This window comes from Scophthalmus maximus, chromosome 9, assembly GCF_022379125.1.
Source record: "Scophthalmus maximus strain ysfricsl-2021 chromosome 9, ASM2237912v1, whole genome shotgun sequence".
NCBI lineage: Eukaryota > Metazoa > Chordata > Actinopteri > Pleuronectiformes > Scophthalmidae > Scophthalmus > Scophthalmus maximus.
Window position 1 is genome coordinate 23,205,858 of NC_061523.1, and position 21,737 is coordinate 23,227,594.

Sequence of the window (21,737 nt, forward strand, 5' to 3'; positions counted from 1 at the left end):
ACCACCCTCCCTCCAATAGACACTGACACACACACACACACACACACACACGCTGACATTAACGCACAATCCAACATAAAATTCAAGGTTTAAAAGAGCAAAAACATAAAATAAAACATTTAATAAAAACATGAGAGGAATGTCAGGAAAACGCTGTCTCGCCTATTTGCAGTGAGGAAAACACTACAGGCAAAGAGTTAAACTCAGTAAAAAGCTCAGAAGTCTGAACTCTATATCATATGCAGACTATAATAATATCACCAACACATGCTCTGTCATCACTGCAAAAATAATGTTCTACCTTCACACAACAATGATTGTCAACCGAGTCTTTTATTTTGAAAATCCTCCGAATTCCCCCTCCCTCTACTTCCGTGTTTGCGTCGGTCCTGCGTGTCGCGGACTTTAGCTGCAGATTCGTCTCCTGGCCTGTGGTATAAAAAAAAGATAAATAATCATGTCTCTGGAGGTGGAATCCGCGGAGTGAGTAGCCCGGTTCATTGTTCTCGAAGCGGAGTCTGTTGTGGAATAAATTGTCAGATTACGAATCGCACGTTTTCTGTCCGCGGGGCCTACCTCATCCTGCGCTCGCGTTAGCCACCACAAGCTAAGTAGCGCTAAGCTAACGGACACTTGTCTCCGTCGCGATGTTGTTTTCTCTCTTTGTTTTTTTTGGGGGGGGGGGGGTTTGCCTCGCTTTGACTTTGAAATGTCGCTGCGTTATTAAAAATATTAATTTAGTTGTTGCCTCAGTGCTTCGCTGTGGATTAAACATAATTGATGAGAGTAGTCTGAGTAAGTTAGCATTAGCTAAGGATACGGCTATCAGTTGCTACGGATACTGGGTAGGGTCATATTTATTTTAAATAATGACTTAATTATTACTGACATACATTTGTTGTCATTCTACATGTGCCTCGTTCATTTCTTCAGTAGATCACACTGAACATAGCAAACTCTACTCATGTGCAGAGTTAATAAGGATGATTTCATTGTGTCATGAATAAAATTGAACTGTTAAAAAAGTGAATATTAAAGAGATTCCTCAACTAAAATTTCCTAGTTTTTAAAATGTTCCTCTGTGAAATATCCTCATTGCCGATGTGCCCTGGAGCAAGACTCTTCACTGACACAAGAACATCAGCAGGTTTATGAAGCTGATATCAATTCATATAAAACATAAATATACAGCAAACAATATATATGTAGAAGATTTGTACCGTGACTCTGTGATTCCCGGTTTGGAAAATTAACCTTTGTGAAGTTGGGTCAATAGTGACACGGTTTGTAAATCATAAAAAAAATTCTATAGTATATTTGTACTTTCTGCAGTTTTGTACTTCACGTGTAAAGGAAAAGTGAAGATGCTCTCAAAAATAATGCCACCATTGATTTTTTGTTTTTGTTTGTTTATAGAATAACTTGACTCAAAGTGCAGTAAACACTTTTAGAATAGCAAAACATTTTTTTATGTTTTTTGTTAGGAACCAAAGTTTGGCCGAAAATGGCAACAACAAAAAGGAGTTTAGTATTTTATTTTGTTCAAATATATTTATTTTAAGTAAAATTGTGCTTTGTCTGCTGGATGATGAATAAATAAATTCAGTGTAACATAAATTGTTCCCCTTGAAAATCATGACGAGAAAAAGTAAAAAGCACATTGGCAATTTATGCAATGGTGAAAAAATTCAGTCATTCAGTTTTCTTGAATGACTCTGGCTGAATGTTTGGGCTTGTTGTTCTGCTTCAGCATTAGTTAAGGACATTTTAAACACCTCCTCAGTGGAGCCATGGTGTAATAGAGAGGAAATCAGATAGTCTGAAAATCGACATTTTGTTTTAATATTTAAGACAAAACCATCTCTTGTGTTCCCCACACACAGCGTGATTCGTCTGATCATGCAGTACCTGAAGGAGAACAACCTGCACCGGACGCTGGTCACCCTGCAGGAGGAGACCACCGTGTCCCTGAACACCGTGGACAGCATCGAGAGCTTCGTGGCCGACATCAACAGCGGCCACTGGGACACGGTGCTGCAGGCCATCCAGTCTCTCAAGCTGCCGGACAAGACCCTGGTAGATCTGTACGAACAGGTGAGCGTTCGGTCCGCGGCGTGGTCTTCCTCGTCATGTCATGACTCATGTCAGCAGATCTTATTATTAAAAGAATGTAGTAGATCCCATCTGAAGTCTTTTTCATTTCTCCTAATCTGACTGTGTGTGTGTGTTTTCTTTCCATGACCAGGTTGTGTTGGAGCTGATAGAGCTGAGAGAGCTGGGCGCTGCTCGTTCGCTCCTCCGACAGACGGACCCCATGATCATGCTGAAACAAACCCAGCCAGAGAGATATATCCACCTGGAGAACCTGCTGGCTCGCTCCTACTTCGACCCCAGAGAGGTGAGAGTTTGAACCGACCAGTCCGTCAAGACCCTGCGGCTAGTTCATCATCATGGAGTCGTTTTGGGATTCTTTATCTTTTTATCAGAACAATAGGAAGAACCTCTGAAACATTGCATTGGTCTGGAGTAGAATTTTTATTAATGTTGTGTCTTTCTTGTGGTCCAGGCGTATCCAGACGGCAGCAGTAAGGAGAAGCGCCGGGCAGCCATCGCCCACGCCCTGGCTGGGGAGGTCAGCGTGGTGCCCCCCTCTCGTCTCATGGCTCTGCTGGGACAGGTCGGTGCAAGAGCCTCACTATAAAATAACTTAGTTATGTTACCATCCAGATGCCCTGATTTATTTTTCTCTCCCCCTCCACCTCCCTAAGTCACTGAAGTGGCAGCAGCATCAGGGTCTCCTGCCTCCTGGTATGACCATCGACTTGTTCAGGGGCAAAGCTGCGGTGAAGGACGTGGAGGAGGAGCGTTTCCCCACGCAGCTCAGCAGACACATCAAGGTACCGATGTCTTCCTCTAGTGTGGATGGTAGACTGTAACATAAATATAACTACGTACATTCTGTTTTCAATTACAAAAATGTCCTGTCAGTTTCATGCCTTAAACGCTTTCTCCCCCTCCGCAGTTCGGACAGAAGTCTCATGTGGAGTGTTCCCGCTTCTCCCCTGACGGTCAGTACCTGGTCACCGGCTCCGTGGACGGCTTCATCGAGGTCTGGAACTTCACCACGGGCAAAATCCGAAAGGTTAGCAGGACGCACAGGAAACGACAGACACAACACACACACACACACACACACACACACACACACACACACACACACACTTACTTCTGCTTCTGTCGACAGGATCTGAAGTACCAGGCTCAGGACAATTTCATGATGATGGACGATGCCGTGTTGTGTATGGGCTTCAGTCGGGACACGGAGATGTTGGCCACCGGAGCCCAGGACGGAAAGATCAAGGTAAGACAACAAATTCTACTTTACTCTCTCTCTCTCTCGTTGCTCTTTGGTGCTGTACGTACTTTTCAACTAGTGATGCACTAAATGTCCGGCAACCGAAATGATTCGGCCAAAAATAGACGAAAAAGTGAAAAGACTGAATATTTTTTACTGAACAATGTTTTTTGGTGACACGGATCAAATGGCAACCAGCATGGAATGATAAAAAAAATATTTATTTTAAGTTATTTTGTGCTCTGTTAGTATAATATCTGCTGGAAAGTTAAAAAATACAACGTTCTGTGTTAAATAAATATTTTTAAATTGTAGTTTTTTTAATTTGATTTTTCCTTGAATATCAAGACAAAAAAGTTCATTTAGGCCATTTGATTCTTGCAATGGTGAAAAATTTGGCTAAAATAATTTTGCTGCAGCTAACGATTATTTTCATAATCGAATAATCAGTCGATTATTTTCTCCATTAATCGATTAGTTGTTTGCTTCATAAATTGGTGAAAAATGTCGATCGTGTTTCCCAAAACCTCAACATGATGTTTTGTTTTGTCCACACACCAAAGATATTCAGTTTGCTGTCACAGAGAAGCAGAGAACCCAGAAAATATTCATATTTAAGAAGCTGAAATCAGAACAATTTGAATTTCTTCTTTCATAAAAACTTTTTGAACCGATTAATCGACTATCAAAATAGCTGGCGATTAATTAAGTAGTCGAATTCTAATCGATTAACTGTTGCATCAACTTAATGAACCAAAGTACTAATCGATTTATTAGAAAATAATCAAGGGATTAACCGATAATGGAAATAATTGTTAGGTGCCTCCCTACTTACAACCAGAAAAAAAAACGTATTTGTGCTCTGTTAGTTTGTCTTGCACCTGTTTCCAGTGCAGACATACGTTTTATTTTAGTCTTGAACATTGAAGTTCAATGTTTTTTGATTTTAGGTGTGGAAGATCCAGAGCGGTCAGTGTCTGAGGAGATTCGAACGTGCCCACAGTAAAGGTGTGACGTGCGTCAGCTTCTGTAAAGACAGCAGCCAGCTCCTCAGTGCCTCCTTCGACCAGACCATCAGGTAAGTTCCTGTCTCACCATGAAACCTTCAACCGCCTGGTTTCTTCAAGAAACAGAAATATACAAGTCCTGTGCTTCTGAGCATCGTCCCCTTGTGTGTGTGTGTGTGTTACCCGTCAAAAGAATCCACGGACTGAAGTCGGGCAAGACTCTGAAGGAGTTCCGAGGTCACTCGTCCTTCGTCAACGAGGCCACGTTCACTCCCGACGGCCACCACATCATCAGCGCCTCCTCTGACGGTACAGTGAAGGTAAGAGAAGCAGCTCCTGGGAAATAAATGATGTGTATGAGGTTTATGATCCATAACAACCTGTCTCCGTCTTTCTTTTCTCTCTGCCCGTGTTCCTTCCGCCCCATGCCTTCAGGTGTGGAACATGAAAACCACCGAGTGCTCGAACACCTTCAAACCTCTGGGCACGTCGGCCGGCACCGACATCACGGTCAACAACGTCATCCTGCTGCCCAAGAACCCCGAGCACTTTGTCGTGTGCAACCGCTCCAACACGGTGGTCATCATGAACATGCAGGGACAGGTCGGTGCACAGCGTCGTCACGGCTCGACTAGATTATAATATTTGGAGATTAAGTTGTTTTGTCACATTGTTTACATTTGATCCGGTTAGCTTTGGTTTCAACGTTGCCATTTTGCGAGACGCCCTGAAGAACATGACAAACCTACGTCCCGTCGTCATCACCTTCCCCTATTCCATTAACTTGACTCTGATTGGTTCGGTACTATCGAATATATATACTCTTAAAATCACATTTAAAAAATAATATACTATAATTAAATATTTACCGATCCAATATTATTTGCTTCAAACAACGTCACCTATGCCACATGCAGAAAGCCGTTTATTTTTTAGCTTTTTCAGTTCACACATTTGTTTCCTTGAAATTCTGCACAATGAAGTGCAAAAGGTAATGATTTCCAAATTGAATGTAGTTCTCAGTTTCTCAGTTGGTCTTTTGAAATTGTTTTTATTAGATGACCAGGATGTGTGTGTTTATGTGTGCGCAGATCGTGAGGAGCTTCAGCTCCGGTAAGAGGGAAGGCGGCGACTTCGTGTGCTGCACGCTGTCGCCCCGCGGCGAGTGGATCTACTGCGTGGGCGAGGACTTTGTGCTCTACTGCTTCAGCACAGTCACCGGAAAACTGGAGAGAACACTGACGGTATGTCACGGGAAACACCACGGCCGCGTTCGCTCCTCGGGCCTCTGCAACGAAAATAACACATCTCGCTGTCACGTTATGATCCGGGCGTTGAGCACCAGATAATAATTTGGCGAACATCAAATAGATACATAATATCGATAATAGAATGGCTGAGACAAAGCTGCGTGTTTTTCATGAGCAGCAAACAAACCTTATGGATTTTTGCTGTATTTTGTTTTCATCATTTAGCTTTTTATAAGTATAAATATGAAGTTTATAGATATTATATTGCAGTTTATGCATTTGTATATCCGTTTTTTTAATAGTTCACATGTTATTACAACCTTTATTCATATTTAATCTGTTTTTAAACCAGTGTGCATTTAAACGTTTTGTATATAAAAGTAGCTGTTAAATTAATTACCACGACCAGAAAATTATATTAACATATGAATTGTTTTAGTTTTGATGCCAAGCAGTTATTCATGTAGCGTAGTTTCTTCCTTTTTTTGCATTGATATGGTTCCATCCTGAATTTCAACATATCCTCGAACACGTTCTTGACCACATTATTTTGTTTTATTTTTACTATATATTATATATCACGTCTCGCCCCTCCTTCTCCAGGTGCACGAGAAGGACGTGATCGGCATCGGCCACCACCCGCACCAGAACCTCATCGGCACCTACAGCGAGGACGGCCTGCTGAAGCTCTGGAAGCCTTGACGTGTCGGGGAAAAAACCCCAACGGAGACCGGACGTTCTCACCGAGCAGCGGCTCTCCTCACTCGGGACGCTGACTTTCGTTTTAGTTTGTCTTTTTGCAGCTCTGGTGAATCACTCTCCCAGATCCACGTGGACTTACAGGTCTGGATGCACGCGTTGACGATCTCAACTCACGGCATCGGTTTCACACGTTTAGCTCCGTGTTTCAATGTGACACTAGTCGTGTGTGTGTGTGTAATGAATAAAAACTCAGTGTACAGGTATATTTTGTGTGAAAGTGTGTAGCTGAAGGTTTGACAGTTAAAGGTTTCACATCTACAAATTGTGTGCAAAATTTAATCAAAAAATTGACTGCGATTTTCTAAAATATTACACCTTCAGTCTATTTTTTATTTACTTCAGAAAGACTGGTGAGGAGTCCGATGTTCCGGGTTGAGATACCAAACAAATTCCATTTTTTTGTAAATATATTTTTTAATAACAATTTTTTTTTCAAGAAGACCTGGTTAAATAGTGGGTGTTGAGTCATTGAAGTCAAGGGGCCTCACTGCAAAAAAAAACAATATAGACATAAATGATCGTATTGTTACAAACAGCTGTTTCATCTGCAGAATACTACTTTTTTTTATAGACAGTCATCCTGTTTTTCTACTGTGTTAAATACATTTTATTTTGAAAGAGACTTTATACTTTTTCTTAATATTTTAATCCCCAAGGATTTTTTTTTAGAGCTGATATTCCCCTTCTGCAAAAAAATTTCAATTACTGTTAATTTCACATAAATCCCCGGTTCTGTAATTTACTGGATTTTCCAGATCTCCCGTGTGTTCATTTTTCTTGTCTGTGCCATTAAAGCTATTTAACCAGAACAATGAAACGAGCATGTTTTGTTTGTGGCGGAACCAGAATATTGAGTAAATCTCAATCATTGTGAGACTTTTGTGAGAAATAATGTCCAATTTAAAAAAGGTTTTGCAGGGAGTTTTAAATTAGACCTGTGTATGTCCAAAGTTCTCCAGCCACGCATGAGGCCTGGTGTGAGTTTATTTACTTCTGATTATGTGACTTGTTTTGCAAATTAAGTATAATTTCATTATACAATAAATACACAGAATTAATTATCTACTAGTATTTTAAAGAGTAATAGAGTTTTGTTTGTTTGTGTTGAACGTGAGTCAAAAAGCTGATGTCACAGATGATATTCTGACTGGAACCAACTTTTACTGAGCTATTTATTGTACGAAACAGTGGCTGTGAATTCTGACCCTTTGTTTCCTGACACACATCTGAAGACGATATGGCGAATATACACTGTGTTTTCTTTTAAGATATCTGAAAAGTTTTTTGTATTTGTTATTTAAATGTGAGATGATGAATCTGATGCCGGAGCTGCTCACAACCCGGAGACAAGTGAGTAATGAAACAGGTCCCGAGTCCTTTGAAAAATGCATTTTATTAATGTTTATGTTGTATGTAAATTCTTATCTAAAATGTAACCAGTAATTTCAGCTTTCAAAATAAACGCAGTGAGGTAAGTAAGTAAAATATATTTCTATCTGAAATTTAGTGAAGTATGAAGAGCAGAAAAAAGGAAATACTCAAGTAAGGTACAAGTATTTCTATTTTCTAAGTTAACCGTTAACGTACTTGTATTTAACCAAGTATTCTCCCTGCTACTTCCTGTCACTTTCTCATCAGCCTCACTACAGCCAATCGGCGCTCATTACCCTCTGACACCTCGACCAATCATCGCTGTCCACGAGGTTCAGCTCCGGGAGGGGGCGGGCACTGGCCGGTTCGACGGAGATTTCCCTCCGGCCAATCAGCACTTGACAGTCGACAGGAAACGTCAAAGATTCCCCTCTGCGGACCAATCGGCGACGTGGGGGCGGCGGTTTTCTGAACTCCCAATATCCCACGTGATCGTCCTCGGTAGTTCCCAGGCGGTCAGAGCGCAGAGCCGGAGGTGAGTGAAAAGGGCCGCCGCCAAATGTCACGTTATCCCGGGGAGATTCTGGGAGTTTTTCCCGGGCACCGATGCGTTATTAGTCGCTGACCACGGTGCGATTATTGCGACACTGTCAGATTATTTGCCGTTTTAACACAGAGCTCCGCGTCTGCGATCGGCTAACCGAGGCTAATTAAGCACAGGTGAACTCTGCTAGCATGTTAGCTCTGCGTTTGATTCACGCACACGTCAAATATGAGACTTTAATCTCCCGCCCACGTGAACGATGACAACAGAATAAACTGTTGGTCTCTCCTGTGTGGCGGCGGAGGAGGAGGAGGAGGAGGAGAAGTAGTGAACCGCTCTCAGCTTCTTCTCTGGCTGCTGTGTCGCAATAGCATCGCAGCTAAGCTAGGCTAGGCTAAGCTAGGCTATGCTAGGCTAGCTGATTCAGCCCCGTGTGTGTGACGGGGGGGGGGGGCTGGTGTCTCATCAGCTCACTGTAAAGAGATTAACGGCCTGATGAAGGAAATCAGTCACTGTTGAAATGTGGAGACGGTTCTTTGTGTTAATGATGTGTGTGCGTGTGTGTGCGCGTGTGTGTCTGAGACTTCAGCGTCCGTGACGTCTTCAAACGTCTCATCTCCTGCGATTGACAGTTAATAACTTGCAGATATGAAACAGAAGACCTCGGCGATTCAATTTTTTTCCTTTTTTTAACTTTTGAGTTTAATCTTTAACTGTAAATCGACAGATTGACTTGACTGTTTCCTTTGCAATGGAATAATTGTGGCCTTCTTCATTCACCAGGAACAAATTTGAATTCTAAAGTGGAGGCCCTTTAATTTAATTCATATTTCCTTGTTCACTCTCCATCAGTGTTTAATATAAGTTCAACGAATACGAGACCCAGTTCAGGTTGAAATATTCCAACTCCGAAGATTTAATGGGGATTTATTGAGATGTTTTTCCCATATTAAATTGTTTGTAATAAAGTAGTTACGAATGTTAATGTCTAATCTTAAATAAGTAAAATCTCCCGTTCAGAGGGAGACAGAGAAACGTCCGGAGGATTACGACCGGCAGCCAATCAATGATTTACTCATTGATCAGTGTGGGATTCAAACATTGCTGATATTAACCAGACTCAAGAGGTGATGTGTTCACTGACTCTGTCGTCCAGTCAGAGAAACGAGGGCAGAGAGTCGCACGAGACCCGTCGGCTCAGCTGATCATCGATCTTGTTCTGCCGGGGAACCTGGAGCGTTCTCTCGTTACCTGGAGAACATTTGGATGTTAAGGAAAGGTGCTTCAATGCTTCCTTTCCTATCTCATTTTAGCTTAGGGTACACTGGGGCTTCCTATGCGAAAGGAACGGGGGAATAGACCCAAAATTCATTGCGGCAGCCATATTTGACTTGATGGGCCGTGCACGAACGTAAACCATTACATCTGAAGTCAAATAGGGTGAGTTAATGTATGAATATGACCCAGAAGAGACGCAGGTCATCATGTAATTTACGGTTACATATGAATCATTTACATCTGATGCCACACGGTGGTAAAACACTGAAACATGCTGATGGCGTCGCTGAGGGTTTTTTGTAGTTCATATACAGAAATGTAGTTTCACCGCGGCAGACGCATCAATAACACCCACCGTCGCATAATGATGTAGTTTGGTGAAAGTGGAAAGTCTATCTCCTTCAAATCCTCCTTGACATCTTTACTAAGAAGGATTGCTAATGGTAGATAGGAAGGACGATTCAAATCCACCTCCCCCGGTCTCTCAGATGAAGCGCAGTGGCGACACGACCGGTTCAACCTGCTGGTTTCTGTCAGGATGACGCCGCCCGCTCTGATCTCTGCAGTCAGTCATCGCGCTCTTTAAAATTAATACGTTTAATTTCGCAATCACTGTGACGGCTGCAAAGTGAACACTGTCGTGATTAGGATCAATCATTATCAATAAGTCTGAAGAGGACATGGACATCAGCCTGATCGTGTATAAAAAAAAATAAACATTTTCTGCTTGAGTTGATCTAAATGCAAATAACACGAATCACACAGGATTTGTTCTGTTTCTCAACATTAAACGGTGAAATGCAGGAGTTCAATCAGTCAGTGTTAATATTAGACTCCTCCCACAGGAAGTGCTGTCCTGCCAGTTGGTGTCAGTTTGAACAGTAACCTGCTCGGTGACCAGTTAACTGACGTGAAGGCGTTTGCCCTCGTTAACTTATCTGATGAGACACAGTCGTGTCGCTCTGTTGGTTTAAGATCAGTCAGATTCTGTCGTCAAACAAAGTCTCAGATCAGTAATCGGATCAGAACCCGAACCAGTCGATCTATTAGACGACTGGGGGAAAACTATAAACAACATAAACTGACTGGACTCCGGCAACACCAGAAATTAGACAATGTTTCTGACATAGATTAAACACTGTTGACAGATCAGTGTTTTCATTTTTATTTTTTGAATGAATTTATTCACTTGGTAAATTTTAGATTTTAATCAGTAATTAATTTATTATTATAACTTTTAAATGAAAGTAATCAATTATTCACATTAAATTCTTAAATACTCATATTGTGTAACTTTAACTGTAAATGTCAGTTTCCAAAGATTCTGTTTATTAAAGAACGATTGATTATCAATACAGTTTGTTGATTGATCGATTAATAGTAGAGCACGGCCGTTATGGATCTTTGGGGACTGATAACGATATTAGGGAGTACAAGATTCCCAGTACCGATTTAAGCTTTGAATAAAATATATATGATTCAAACCTTTAAGACAAGGAAAATGTAATTGATGCTTGATATTTTAGTTTAACCATGAACTTTATCATAAAAAACAAATTAAAAAATGACAAATTCAACCAAATAAATAGAAGCTGAAAAAACATTTATTTAACCTAAAATGTAAAAACATAAATGCACAATTAAAGGCTCATGTCAGTTGACCGATAATATCAGGCTCTAATTTATAGATCGGTTTTCCTTTTGTCTCGCCCCCCTGCGGTTCTGTAGATAATTCCCTTAAACGCCACGTGGGCGCCGGGCGGACGGCTTCGATGCTAAGCTAATGGCTAATGTTGCTGGCTTGTCACTCTCATCAACACCCTGCGGGGCCTGTTAGCCAGGAAGGCTAATCCTGCTGCGGGTGTAATCTGATTATGGTGGCAGTCTGCTGCGAGAGAGGAGAACTGCAGCGTCAAGGTTTTGTGTTCACATGAAGTTTCTGTGAATCAGAAGAGAAGTGATGTACAGTACGAGTCATCACCAGGTTTAATCCACTGAGCATCTCAACCTGTTCTCTTCCAAAATCATTTTTCTTCAGATTAAAAAACGTATCGACAGATTTGCCTCCTGACCAGTTGCTGCTCGTCAAACTAAAAACATTTACTAAATGTTCTTGTCTTAGACTTGACAGATTCAGATTCTCATTATCAATTCATCTCTGTGATTTTCACCATCCGTTGATTTACTACATTACAAAGTCCACAACCAGAATATTTTCAGTTTATCATGTTTGACAAATGAAATCCTGGAGAAACATGAAGCTGCAGATTAGATTTCTGATCATGTGGATCTTTGTCTTTTCTTCTTCTGCCTGTTTTTAAACGTACATGTACAGTATCAGTCGTCATGCTGCCTCTTTTCTTAATTTACCTGTAAAGTGTGTGTGTGTGTGTGTGTGTGTGTGTGTGTGTGTGTGTGTGTGTGTGTGTGTGTGTGTGTGTGTGTGTGTGTGTGTGTGTGTGTGTGTGTGTGTGTGTGTGTGTGTGTGTGTGTGTGTGTGTGTGTGTGTGTGTGTGTGTGTGTGTGTGTGTGTGTGTGTGTGTGTGTGTGGCAGTAATCCTCTGGGATGTAATCTCATTAAGATGTGTGTGTGCGTCCTGTGGGTGCTGGTTGTGTTGGTCACCATGGTGATGGATGGATGCCAGGGACACAGGTCGTGTCTGTGTTTGCAGTTGTAGTTGTTTATAGAAAAATAAATGTTGAGATTTAAAATCTCTTTCACGCACAAAATGTTTTACACAAAATACAAGCGACGTGTGAAACGACGGAGAAAGACACAGAAACATGTCTTTAAGCTCATCGTCGTTCAGAAGCTGAACAGCTTTAATAACTAGTCCTGACTCAGGTATTGAATCAACTGTATTTCTAATTTTGTGTATGGCTGGGCAATATGGCCTATAAATAATATCGCAATATATTTGTTATATCGCTATGCACGATATATATCAAGATATTTTTTTTAAAATCTCCTCTAAAGCACAATATAACCCTTTGAAGCAGACAATCGCACCAGTTTGAGATTCTAGTCGTCCCTGTAATCTTAATTCTATTCATTAATGTTTCTATTGTCGTGTTGACGCTGCACGTTTTACCACGGCGCTCTCTTTTTGTGTGTTTGTGTGCGTGTGTGTCTGAGAGCGAGAGAACACAAATGCCGAAGCAAGCCTTATTCCGGCGGCTTAACAAAATTTTACGTGACAGAGTAGTCGGGGTATTCTCATCAGCTGATCGCAGCTCCTTTAACATGCGGAATCAGATCCTGGATCCGGACCTCCAGGTTCTGGATCTAGGGTTTGGATAAAAACGCAGATGTGTTCACACTCCTCCTCCTCCTCCTCCTCTCTACAGACTATGGATCAGAGGGTTGGGTTGTTGGTTCTTCTGGCGGCAGGCCTCCTCTGCCTCACTTTGGCCCCCGTCTCTCGGGCTCAGGACCTGGACGAGGCCGGTCTGGACGACGACGTGGACGTGGAGGACGATCTGGATCTGGGTTTGGCCGGAGCTGACGAGGGGGAGCTAGATGGCGAGGACGTGCAGGACGATGCTCCGTCCGCTCCCAAAACTCCTCCCACACCAAAGGTGAGAGGATTGGATGTAAAGAAAATAAATAAGTGTAGCAAACGTCAGGAAATATATTTTTGAATAATGTGTCTTTCCTGCTGGTGGCTGTTTCCCCTCAAATGTTTGTGTCTGAGAACTAAAAGTGGGATTGTTGTGACAGTCCCCCGTTTGCCTGATGATCTTGAACGCCCCTCAGCTGTTTTTAAATCACGGCTCAAATTAATTCATAAGACGATGTTGATCTAAAGAGTTTTACTGAGAAAGACGGAACAGAATAAACAATGAGTGATGATGATGAGACTAAAAACATTGATGATGAAGAGACACGGTCACTAAACTAACACGCGCGCACCTGCTGATTCTGCAGCTGAAATAACTCAGGAGTCAAGCTGTGGGAGGGCGAGCGTTTCAAAGACCTGGTCACGTGACACTCGGCCCTCGACACTGTGACCATTTGATGTGATGTAAGAAGAGCCGAGACCATTTGACACTAGTTAAAAAATCCATGTTCCGGGGCTCAGCCCTCTGTCCCTGTGTAAACTGTTAATTTATGCCCCGTTATAAAACAGCATCTTGGTATTTTTACGTTTCTGTCTCCGAGGGGCGGAAACACTGAAGCAGGTTTCTGTCACTGATTAACCAGCTGAAGGACGTGGGGTTTGATAACAAAGCAGTGAGGCGACCTGCTGATCCACTGACCCGCATTCAGACCAGAAAACTCAACAGACTCCAGCTTTAACACAAGCTGAGGCACATTTGTTGAAAATATTTATTACAGGAGCTCAACATACTGAGGAGATTTCTGGTTTGTCACACAGATCAACAAGTGGTCAGTGCATGGTCTCCCTGTGGGCGTATTTATCTCTCTTTAAGAATAATGTCGTCATCAAACAGACAGAATGCCTGTCTCCATGGTAACGCTCTGTCTCTGTCTTTACGACAAAACTCAACATTCGCAGTCAGGACAGAAACGTCCATAACAAATATTAGCCAACATATAAAAGTCACATTAACCAGAGTCATTAGTTCGTGAAGTTATAAATCAAGTAAGAAGTAGTCATTTTCTTGAGTCGCCCTCTGCTGGTCAGTACAGAGAATACAGGCTTCAGACACTTTGACCTGGTCACTACGTCCATCTTTATAAACAGTCTATGGATATGGAAATCTCTGACTTCACTTCTCTGTGTCCAGGTGACCTACAAGGCTCCTGAGGCGATGGGGGAACATTTCTTCGCTGAGTCTTTTGACCGTGGTACTCTTGACGGGTGAGCACACGTTTTTCCAGCCAACGACTGTTGTTTCTTGATGAATTGATTGATCACTTGGGCCTGTGAACTGTCAGATCTTATTGACCAGAGTCTTGTTTCTCTTGGATCTCCTCAGTTTGTTGTGGGTTTCTGACTTTATTAAATTGAGGTGTGTCTGTTGGTTTCAGCTGGGTCGTGTCCAACGCCAAGAAGGAGGACACCGATGAGGATATTGCCAAATACGACGGTAAGTTCAGAAACTGCTCCTCACTGACGTAGAGACTTACATCACACAGATCACCTCTTCACGTGAAGTCACGGAGCGGAGTGGACCGACTGCCTGATACTGTGTTTTACTGATACATACATATTCATTACACATTCAGGTCAAAGTGTTACTGTTTTTTCGTGCGTCCACAGGTAAATGGTCGGTGGAGGAGATGAAGGACAGTAAACTGCCCGGTGACCAAGGTCTGGTGCTGAAATCCAGAGCCAAGCATCACGCCATCTCCGCCCAGCTGCTGCGACCTTTCACCTTCGACACCCAGCCCCTTATCGTCCAGTAAGACCCGACCTAGCGCAACTTTGTTGACCCGTCGCCTTGTTTCTCCTCGTCCAGTTTCTGATGCCCCTTTTCTCTCCGTTCAGGTACGAGGTGAACTTCCAGTCGGGGATCGACTGTGGCGGCGCCTACGTCAAACTGCTGAGTCAGACTCCGGATCTCGACCTGGTCCGTGTGACACACACACGCGCACATAATCCTCTCAGCGATTAACAATTAGAACTTTGATGTAGCTAATCTGTTTGTGTTTGTTTCTTTCATCAGGACCAGTTTGTGGATAAAACTCCCTACACCATCATGTTTGGACCCGACAAATGCGGAGAAGATTACAAACTGCACTTCATCTTCAGACACAAAAACCCTAAGACAGGAGAGTACGAAGAGAAACACGCCAAGAAACCCGACTCCGACCTGAGGACGTACTACACCGACAAGAAGACACACCTCTACACACTGGGTACGACACACACACACACACACACCTCTACACACTGGGTACGACACACACACACACACACACACACCTCTACACACTCTCAGTCCAGGTATGAAACTCTCTCTATGCCCCGCCCCCTCAGTTTTGAACCCGGACAACACCTTTGAGGTTCTGGTGGATCAGACGCTCGTGAACAGCGGCAGTCTGCTGAAGGACATGACGCCCCCGGTGAACCCCGCCGCTGAGGTCGAGGACCCGGACGACTACAAGCCCGAGGACTGGGACGAGAGGCCCAAGATCCAGGACCCGGACGCCGTCAAGCCCGAGGACTGGTCAGTGCACGTCGTTGGTTACCATGGAAACACTGCACTTCATTGATGCGTATAAAAACGAGTGCTGACCCGTGAAGAGGAAATGACGACATAACTGAGTGCGTGTGTGTGTGTGCGCGCAGGGATGAGGACGCCCCCGCTCAGATGCCAGATGAAGATGCGGTGAAACCCGACGGCTGGTTGGACGACGAGGCCGAGTACATCGGCGATCCTGACGCCGTCAAGCCTGAGGACTGGTACGTTCACGTGCTCGCATGTCGTTTCTAAATCCCCCTGGGTTTGTTCCCCAGGTTCGTTCTGGTAACGGTCTCTTTTCCTCAGGGACGAGGACATGGATGGTGAATGGGAGGCTCCTCAGGTCCCTAACCCAGCCTGCGAGACGGCACCCGGCTGCGGCGCCTGGAAACGTCCGATGATCGATAACCCCAACTACAAGGGCAAGTGGAAGCCGCCAATGATCGACAACCCCAACTACCAGGTGAGTTTGTAAACCCCTCCCACACCTTGACCTCATCACTAGTTTATCGGTGATCCTGACATCTGACCCTTGACGTTCTCAGGGCGTCTGGAAGCCGAGGAAGATTCCCAACCCAGCGTTCTTCGAGGACCTGCACCCATTCAGGATGACGGCGTTCAGCGCCGTGGGTCTCGAGCTCTGGTCCATGACGTCCGACATATTCTTCGACAACTTCTTCATCACTAATGATCGCAACACGGCCGAACGCTGGGCCACCGATGGCTGGGGGCTGAAGAAGGCCGCAGAGGGCGCCGCTGACGTGAGTTCATGGTGACGGGTTTTCAGATTTTAAAAAACATCTGCGTGTTACTGGACAGAGATTCTGAAGGATGGACAAGTCGAGATGTTGCAGGAAAACAAATCCACTGGTTTAATACAAACTTTTTTTTAAACAAAATGAGTTTTGGTGAGAATAAAATAAGCTGAATTTTAGTGAAAAAATTGTCTGAAAGAATTAGACAAACTATATAAAGAATTTTAATAATATATATACAAAATATATATACAAAATAATAATATATATACAAAATATTTTGGACAAATTAAAATTTATCAAGATGAGAAATTCTTCTTTCTTATTTTATAGATATAAAAGTACAGTTGTAAAAAGTCTAAAATCATAAATTAATGAATTATAAATCAATAATACTCGCTAATTGTAATGATATATTACTGTCACTATGATCATGATTTTGTGCGTTCGTTGACATGTTTGTGTTGTTGCAGCCTGGTCTGGCCACTCAGATGATGAACGCTGCAGAGGAGCGACCCTGGCTCTGGGTTGTCTATGTCCTCACCGTGGCTCTGCCGCTCGTCCTCATCATCATCTTCTGCTGCACTGGCAAGGTAACGCACGCACGCTGCTGCAAGTCGCCGAGGAGACTTAGTCCTGTAAGTTCCACTGAATTTGTTTTGGTGAAACCCAGTTTACTCAAGTCCTGGAGGCAAACTAACTTTGGATGATCACAGCAGGAAGTCCTGTTTACTTCCTGTTTACACGATATGACACAACCCCAAGTTTCACCTTCCAGTCAACATGATAAATGTGACAATAACCCAAACACTTGTTCGGATCACCACCGTCTTCAGACCGTCTGTTCATCTGTTATCTGTCTTGAGCGTCGGACTCTGTGTTTGTCTGTGAAGTCAAACTGCACTGACCCATTGTTGTTGTTTGTTCTGCAGAAGAAGAGCGCAGCGACGCCGGCGGAGTACAAGAAGACAGACGAACCTCAGCCCGACGTGAAGGACGAGGAGGAAGAGGAGAAGGCAGAAGAGGCTGACGAGGCAGAGGAGAGCAGTCCAGGTTGGTGTGACGCTGATGTCAGAAAACATTCTCCAGTTGTCGGCCTCTGTTGGTCTGACTGATTTAACCTCCTTTCAGCTGCAGAGGAGAAGAGCGACCGAGACGAGAGTCCCGCGGAGAAAGATGAAGAGGAAGAGGACGAGGACGAAGAGCAGGAGGGCACAGCAGATGAGGTGTGGAGGGTTGATGAGCTGCAGTGACGAATGATCTTAGTTTTTATACTCGGAGTATGTGACGAGAGTATGTGACGAGAGTCTGTGACGAGAGTCTGTGAAGAAAGTTTGTCAGTCTGTGACCTGAGTTTTCTCTGAGGAAAGTAAACAACTGTTGTTGTTTCCTGTTCAGAAGTTGGAGGAGGACGTTCTGCGGAGATCTCCCAGGAACAAGAAGGTCAGAAGAGACTGATATCTCTGAATCCAAAGCCCTGACCTCCCCCTGCCTCCCCCCATCTCCCCTCAAACACCCCCACCCCCTCTCTGCTCCGAGGTGATGACGCCTGCATGGATCCAGTGGAAGCAGCCAAGCCGACAGGAACCTATTCAAGATATGGACACCTGATGATGAGTAGGAACAGGACTGAGTTAGTGATTAAAGAAGATTAACTGAGATTAACTAAAACTTCCTGCATCATTCCTTAACAACTACAGAGCAGACTCGAACCCCCGAGACCAACGTCTCACGTCCCATCTGCCGAGCCGCCGCCTGCCGCCACCCCAAGCTAGCAAATGCCCCGCCCACCCAACCGCCTGGTAAATACCCCGTGGACAGTTTCCTGGACCTCTGTTCAACGACCTGATCACAGCTAATTGATTAGCCAAACATCTATGGAAGTGCTAATGAAGCTAACGATAATCCGCCAACCAGGAGTCTTTGCATATTAGCCTTCAAGCTAATTAACCCACGTGAACTTGTCTTTTTAACTTGCCCACCACTGTTTAGCAGTTAGCTTGTTAGCAGCGCAGATGTAATCGGTGATATTCCTGACTTTTAGCCAACCAGCAGTCAGATTCTCCAACAGGAAGTAGCCATGAAGCCTGGTTGTGTTAGCCTGAGGGGCTAGTAAGTAGTGTTGGACATTGTGGCTACTTGTACCACAATTTAATGAAGCCTAGCATCAGGCTGCTAACTGCTAAAAAATAATTTAAATAATTTAAGTAACTTAACAACAACTAGCGACAGGCTAATCATACATTAGCCTGTTAGCATGCCACCCACTATTTTGTCAACTGGCTCCCGCATTCACATGCTAATGCTTCCTGAAGTGAAACGAGAACACTGGCTCACGTGAACTTTTCTTCCTCCTTCTTCGGTGGTGTTTCTGTTTTTATCGTGTGTTTTCTGTCCTGATGGCGGCAGAAAGAAAGGTCAAAGGTCGGTTTCTTGAGATGTTTGTGTTCAGGAAAAACTGATGTATCTCGTCCGACCGGTCCTCGCGCAGCAGATTAGCCTTCATACCCGCGTCTCCTCCTCCTCCTCCTCCTCCTCCACTCAGTCCAAACTAACACGACGGCAGATTCACTGCTCATGCCCTTCATGTTCGTCAAAACCTCTCGTCCTTTACCTCCGGGATCCGACTAATCAGGACGGTTTCAGACGACTGTCTTTTGAATTCTTTCACCTGGCGTCTTCAATGAGTCGCCTGTCGTGTTCGTTTGGGCTGAAGTCTGGTGTCGGCAGATGGACAGACTCCCCGTCGCTCGCTCACCAACCCCATATGAAAAAAAAAACTCAGGCGCTTAACCTAACACCCTATCCACCTGCTGCACCACATCACCTCCGCCGAAACCCAAAGTCCGAGTTCAGCCCCATGTTTAAAAGAGACGGCACTTGAGCGTGAAGTTTATTCGTAACCTTTGGTACATATGTGAGGTCAAGGTTCACTCACTCTTGCAGCCTCATCTCACTGCGTCTGTCGAAAGATTGCCAATTGTGCAAACTCCTCTGCGGATGAAGATGGTAAGATGAGGTTGAAGGCTCTTTAATAAAAACTAAGTGGACCTTGAGTTGAGAAATTTGAAAGGAAATAAATCATCTCAAATTATTATTATTTTTTATTTTTTTTTCCTGCTGTCGTTAAACGTGTCGCTAATCAGTTACGTTATTAAATGTCTATTGTTAACACACTTATAATCCGATTTTAAATGACACTATTTTTTCTCTTGGTCATAACTCTCGACAGGCGTTAATTGGAAATAAACAGCAGATTCATCGGTAGTGAAAATACTTGCGAGTTTGTCAATTCATCGGAATTCCTGCGTTGACTGCGAGAAACGGCTTCCTGACGGCCGCAGACGGAGAACCGGCTCGTGTTTGCTCGTCCAACATTTTGTCTTCAGCGTTTAGATATTTAGCAGCGTAATCGGTATTTAAACGTGTAATAAATGTCTTCAAAGTTTACAAATATGTAACATTCTAGTTTGTTCTCCGACCTCCTGACCTTTCCTCTAGCGCCACCATCAGGACATGAAGTAAAAACACATGAGTTTTTCTCGGGAGCTCAGACTCCTGAAGTGTGTTGTCGTTTGTTCGTGGTGAAATCAAAGGTTTGAAATGAAGGAGAAACCAGAAGAGCACACACAAGGTCACATGATCTCTGACCTTCTGACCTTCCGTGTGACCGAGGCAGAACTGAAGAATCTGGAATAAAATGTGTGGGGAAAAGAAAAGTCCGTTGTTCTCGTGTCTGTGACGTTTTTGTTCCTTCACTTCCACTTGTCTAATCGCGTCACGTCTTCCTTTCGGCTTCCTGTCGATTCGTCACGTTTGATTGGTTAAAGACGAGTGTGGCCGATGAGATTTAAAGAGTCTGTGGCGTTTTGCATTTCTGGTTGTTGCTCAGTTGGTGTTCGGGGCCTTGAGGTGAACCGTGTCCAGGTGACCTTTATTTGACCCCTACCTTCCTATTCCTCTGTGGGTGAACGTGCTGTAAACTCTGTTGCTCTGTTGTCTTTTTTTTTTTTAATTTTTCCCTCGACTGTGAATCCCGTGTTTTGGGGTTTTTAGGGATGAACCCGCTCCAGCGAGCAGCGTCGTCACATTCCCGTCAACAGCGTGGCGCATGTTCCAGCCTCACCATTCATCGTCCGCCCTCCTCCTACGCCTCCTCTTCTTCGTCCTGTAGTGTCTGACTCTTTGTTTTCTCTGCTCGTGTCCGGCTGAGGCTGCCTATAGCTAACAGACTGTATAGACTGAAACACTGTATCTGCTGGTGAGACTTAACGTGACTCTGTAACTATTAACTTTTTATTATTTTGGTGACTTTGTGTTAAACTAACTGTTCGGCCCAGCGACTCTGACGTGCACAGGAAGCTCCGGCCCCGGAATGGAAACGCTGTGGTGACGCCGGAGTGCGAGTGTGGACGTGCAGTCAACATTTGTTTTGATGAATAAAAAGGCCAAAATGGAAACAATGAAAAACTTGAGTGTCTTCTTCTTCAGTTTGTGTCTGCAGGTAGAAGCTGATCCGGACGGCTGAGTGGATTGTGATGGTTTCATTAATTTAATTTAATAATGAAAATAATTGATGCCAGTGTTCCGGCAAGATGTGTTTTAGCCTTTGAGGTGATAAAATGTAATTAAAAAGATTTGAAAAAACCCCACAAAAATCATTAATGGCAACTGCTCTGTGATTATCAAGATTAAAAATGTAAGATTTGGAAATCTGAGATTAATCCTATGACTATTAGTCCCACACTGGAGAAATTCACTTATTGCAGCAGAAAGAGTCAAAGGGCAGCAGGGAAGAGGTAGCTAATAGAATATAGGCAAAAATATACAACAATAAAAAAAATTGAGAAGAGCTACACAAAGGACAAAAAAAAGCTTTATATATTGTATACAAAGATCGCAAGTATTGTCTTGTGAATGGCTAAAATGTGCAGTGGTTTGGATTGAATATAAAGAAAAAGTGCAGTGTTGTGTGATGGTGCAGGTAAAATTTAAAAAAAAAAAAACCAATATAAGTATGTACATGTTTATACATGTATTGTACAGGATGTGAAAAAAAGAGTAGAGAAGTTTGTCACAATTTTCTGACATTTCATACAGTGAACAAAAGCAGTTTTTCAGATGATGCATTCAGAGTGGAGATATGACCTGACCACACAGTGACTGTACAGGATGCTGGACGGTTACTGTACCTGCTGCGGTATCCACCCAGAAAGCAGAACTTGACTGAGGAATCTTCAGGTTTCTTCCTTTTCCCCTCTG

The 21,737-nt window shown here is 43.5% G+C and overlaps 2 protein-coding genes across 5 annotated transcripts; both read left to right on the plus strand.

Moving 5' to 3' along the window:
* The first annotated feature begins 330 nt into the window (after positions 1-330).
* On the plus strand, positions 331-6,323 carry smu1a (SMU1 DNA replication regulator and spliceosomal factor a). The gene is made up of 12 exons (XM_035650512.2): positions 331-483; positions 1,884-2,094; positions 2,246-2,398; positions 2,567-2,677; positions 2,769-2,897; positions 3,023-3,142; positions 3,245-3,361; positions 4,306-4,433; positions 4,556-4,682; positions 4,798-4,965; positions 5,454-5,606; positions 6,216-6,323. Exons 1-12 carry the CDS (start codon positions 458-460, stop codon positions 6,312-6,314), a joined length of 1,542 nt encoding a protein of 513 aa, XP_035506405.1. The 5' UTR covers positions 331-457; the 3' UTR covers positions 6,315-6,323.
* Positions 6,324-8,126: 1,803 nt separating this feature from the next.
* canx (calnexin) lies at positions 8,127-20,945 on the plus strand. 4 transcript variants are annotated; one of them, XM_035650511.2, is made up of 15 exons: positions 8,127-8,280; positions 12,916-13,146; positions 14,320-14,393; positions 14,564-14,622; positions 14,796-14,937; positions 15,024-15,105; positions 15,202-15,394; positions 15,516-15,705; positions 15,828-15,941; positions 16,027-16,183; positions 16,266-16,481; positions 16,949-17,068; positions 17,408-17,528; positions 17,607-17,701; positions 17,874-20,945. In XM_035650511.2, exons 2-15 carry the CDS (start codon positions 12,919-12,921, stop codon positions 17,931-17,933), a joined length of 1,851 nt encoding a protein of 616 aa, XP_035506404.2. In that variant the 5' UTR covers positions 8,127-8,280; positions 12,916-12,918; the 3' UTR covers positions 17,934-20,945. The 4 variants fall into 4 exon arrangements, with proteins under 4 accessions (XP_035506404.2, XP_047190244.1, XP_047190245.1 ...); XM_047334288.1 differs by having other exon boundaries at positions 17,877-20,945; XM_047334287.1 differs by lacking the exon at positions 8,127-8,280 and adding an exon at positions 8,354-8,375.
* The last annotated feature ends 792 nt before the right edge of the window (positions 20,946-21,737 follow it).

What these genes read in the sequence shown, in the direction of transcription:
- smu1a (XM_035650512.2), top strand. Translation starts at nt 458, where the DNA reads ATGTCTCTGGAGGTGGAATCCGCGGA. An exon ending in CCTACTTCGACCCCAGAGAG is followed by an intron (nt 2,399 to 2,566) that starts GTGAGAGTTTGA and finishes CTTGTGGTCCAG; the next exon opens with GCGTATCCAGACGGCAGCAG. An exon ending in TCATGGCTCTGCTGGGACAG is followed by an intron (nt 2,678 to 2,768) that starts GTCGGTGCAAGA and finishes CACCTCCCTAAG; the next exon opens with TCACTGAAGTGGCAGCAGCA.
- canx (XM_035650511.2), top strand. Translation starts at nt 12,919, where the DNA reads ATGGATCAGAGGGTTGGGTTGTTGGTTCTTCTGGCGGCAGGCCTCCTC. An exon ending in ACCCAGCCCCTTATCGTCCA is followed by an intron (nt 14,938 to 15,023) that starts GTAAGACCCGAC and finishes CTCTCCGTTCAG; the next exon opens with GTACGAGGTGAACTTCCAGT. An exon ending in TCTTCTGCTGCACTGGCAAG is followed by an intron (nt 17,069 to 17,407) that starts GTAACGCACGCA and finishes TTTGTTCTGCAG; the next exon opens with AAGAAGAGCGCAGCGACGCC.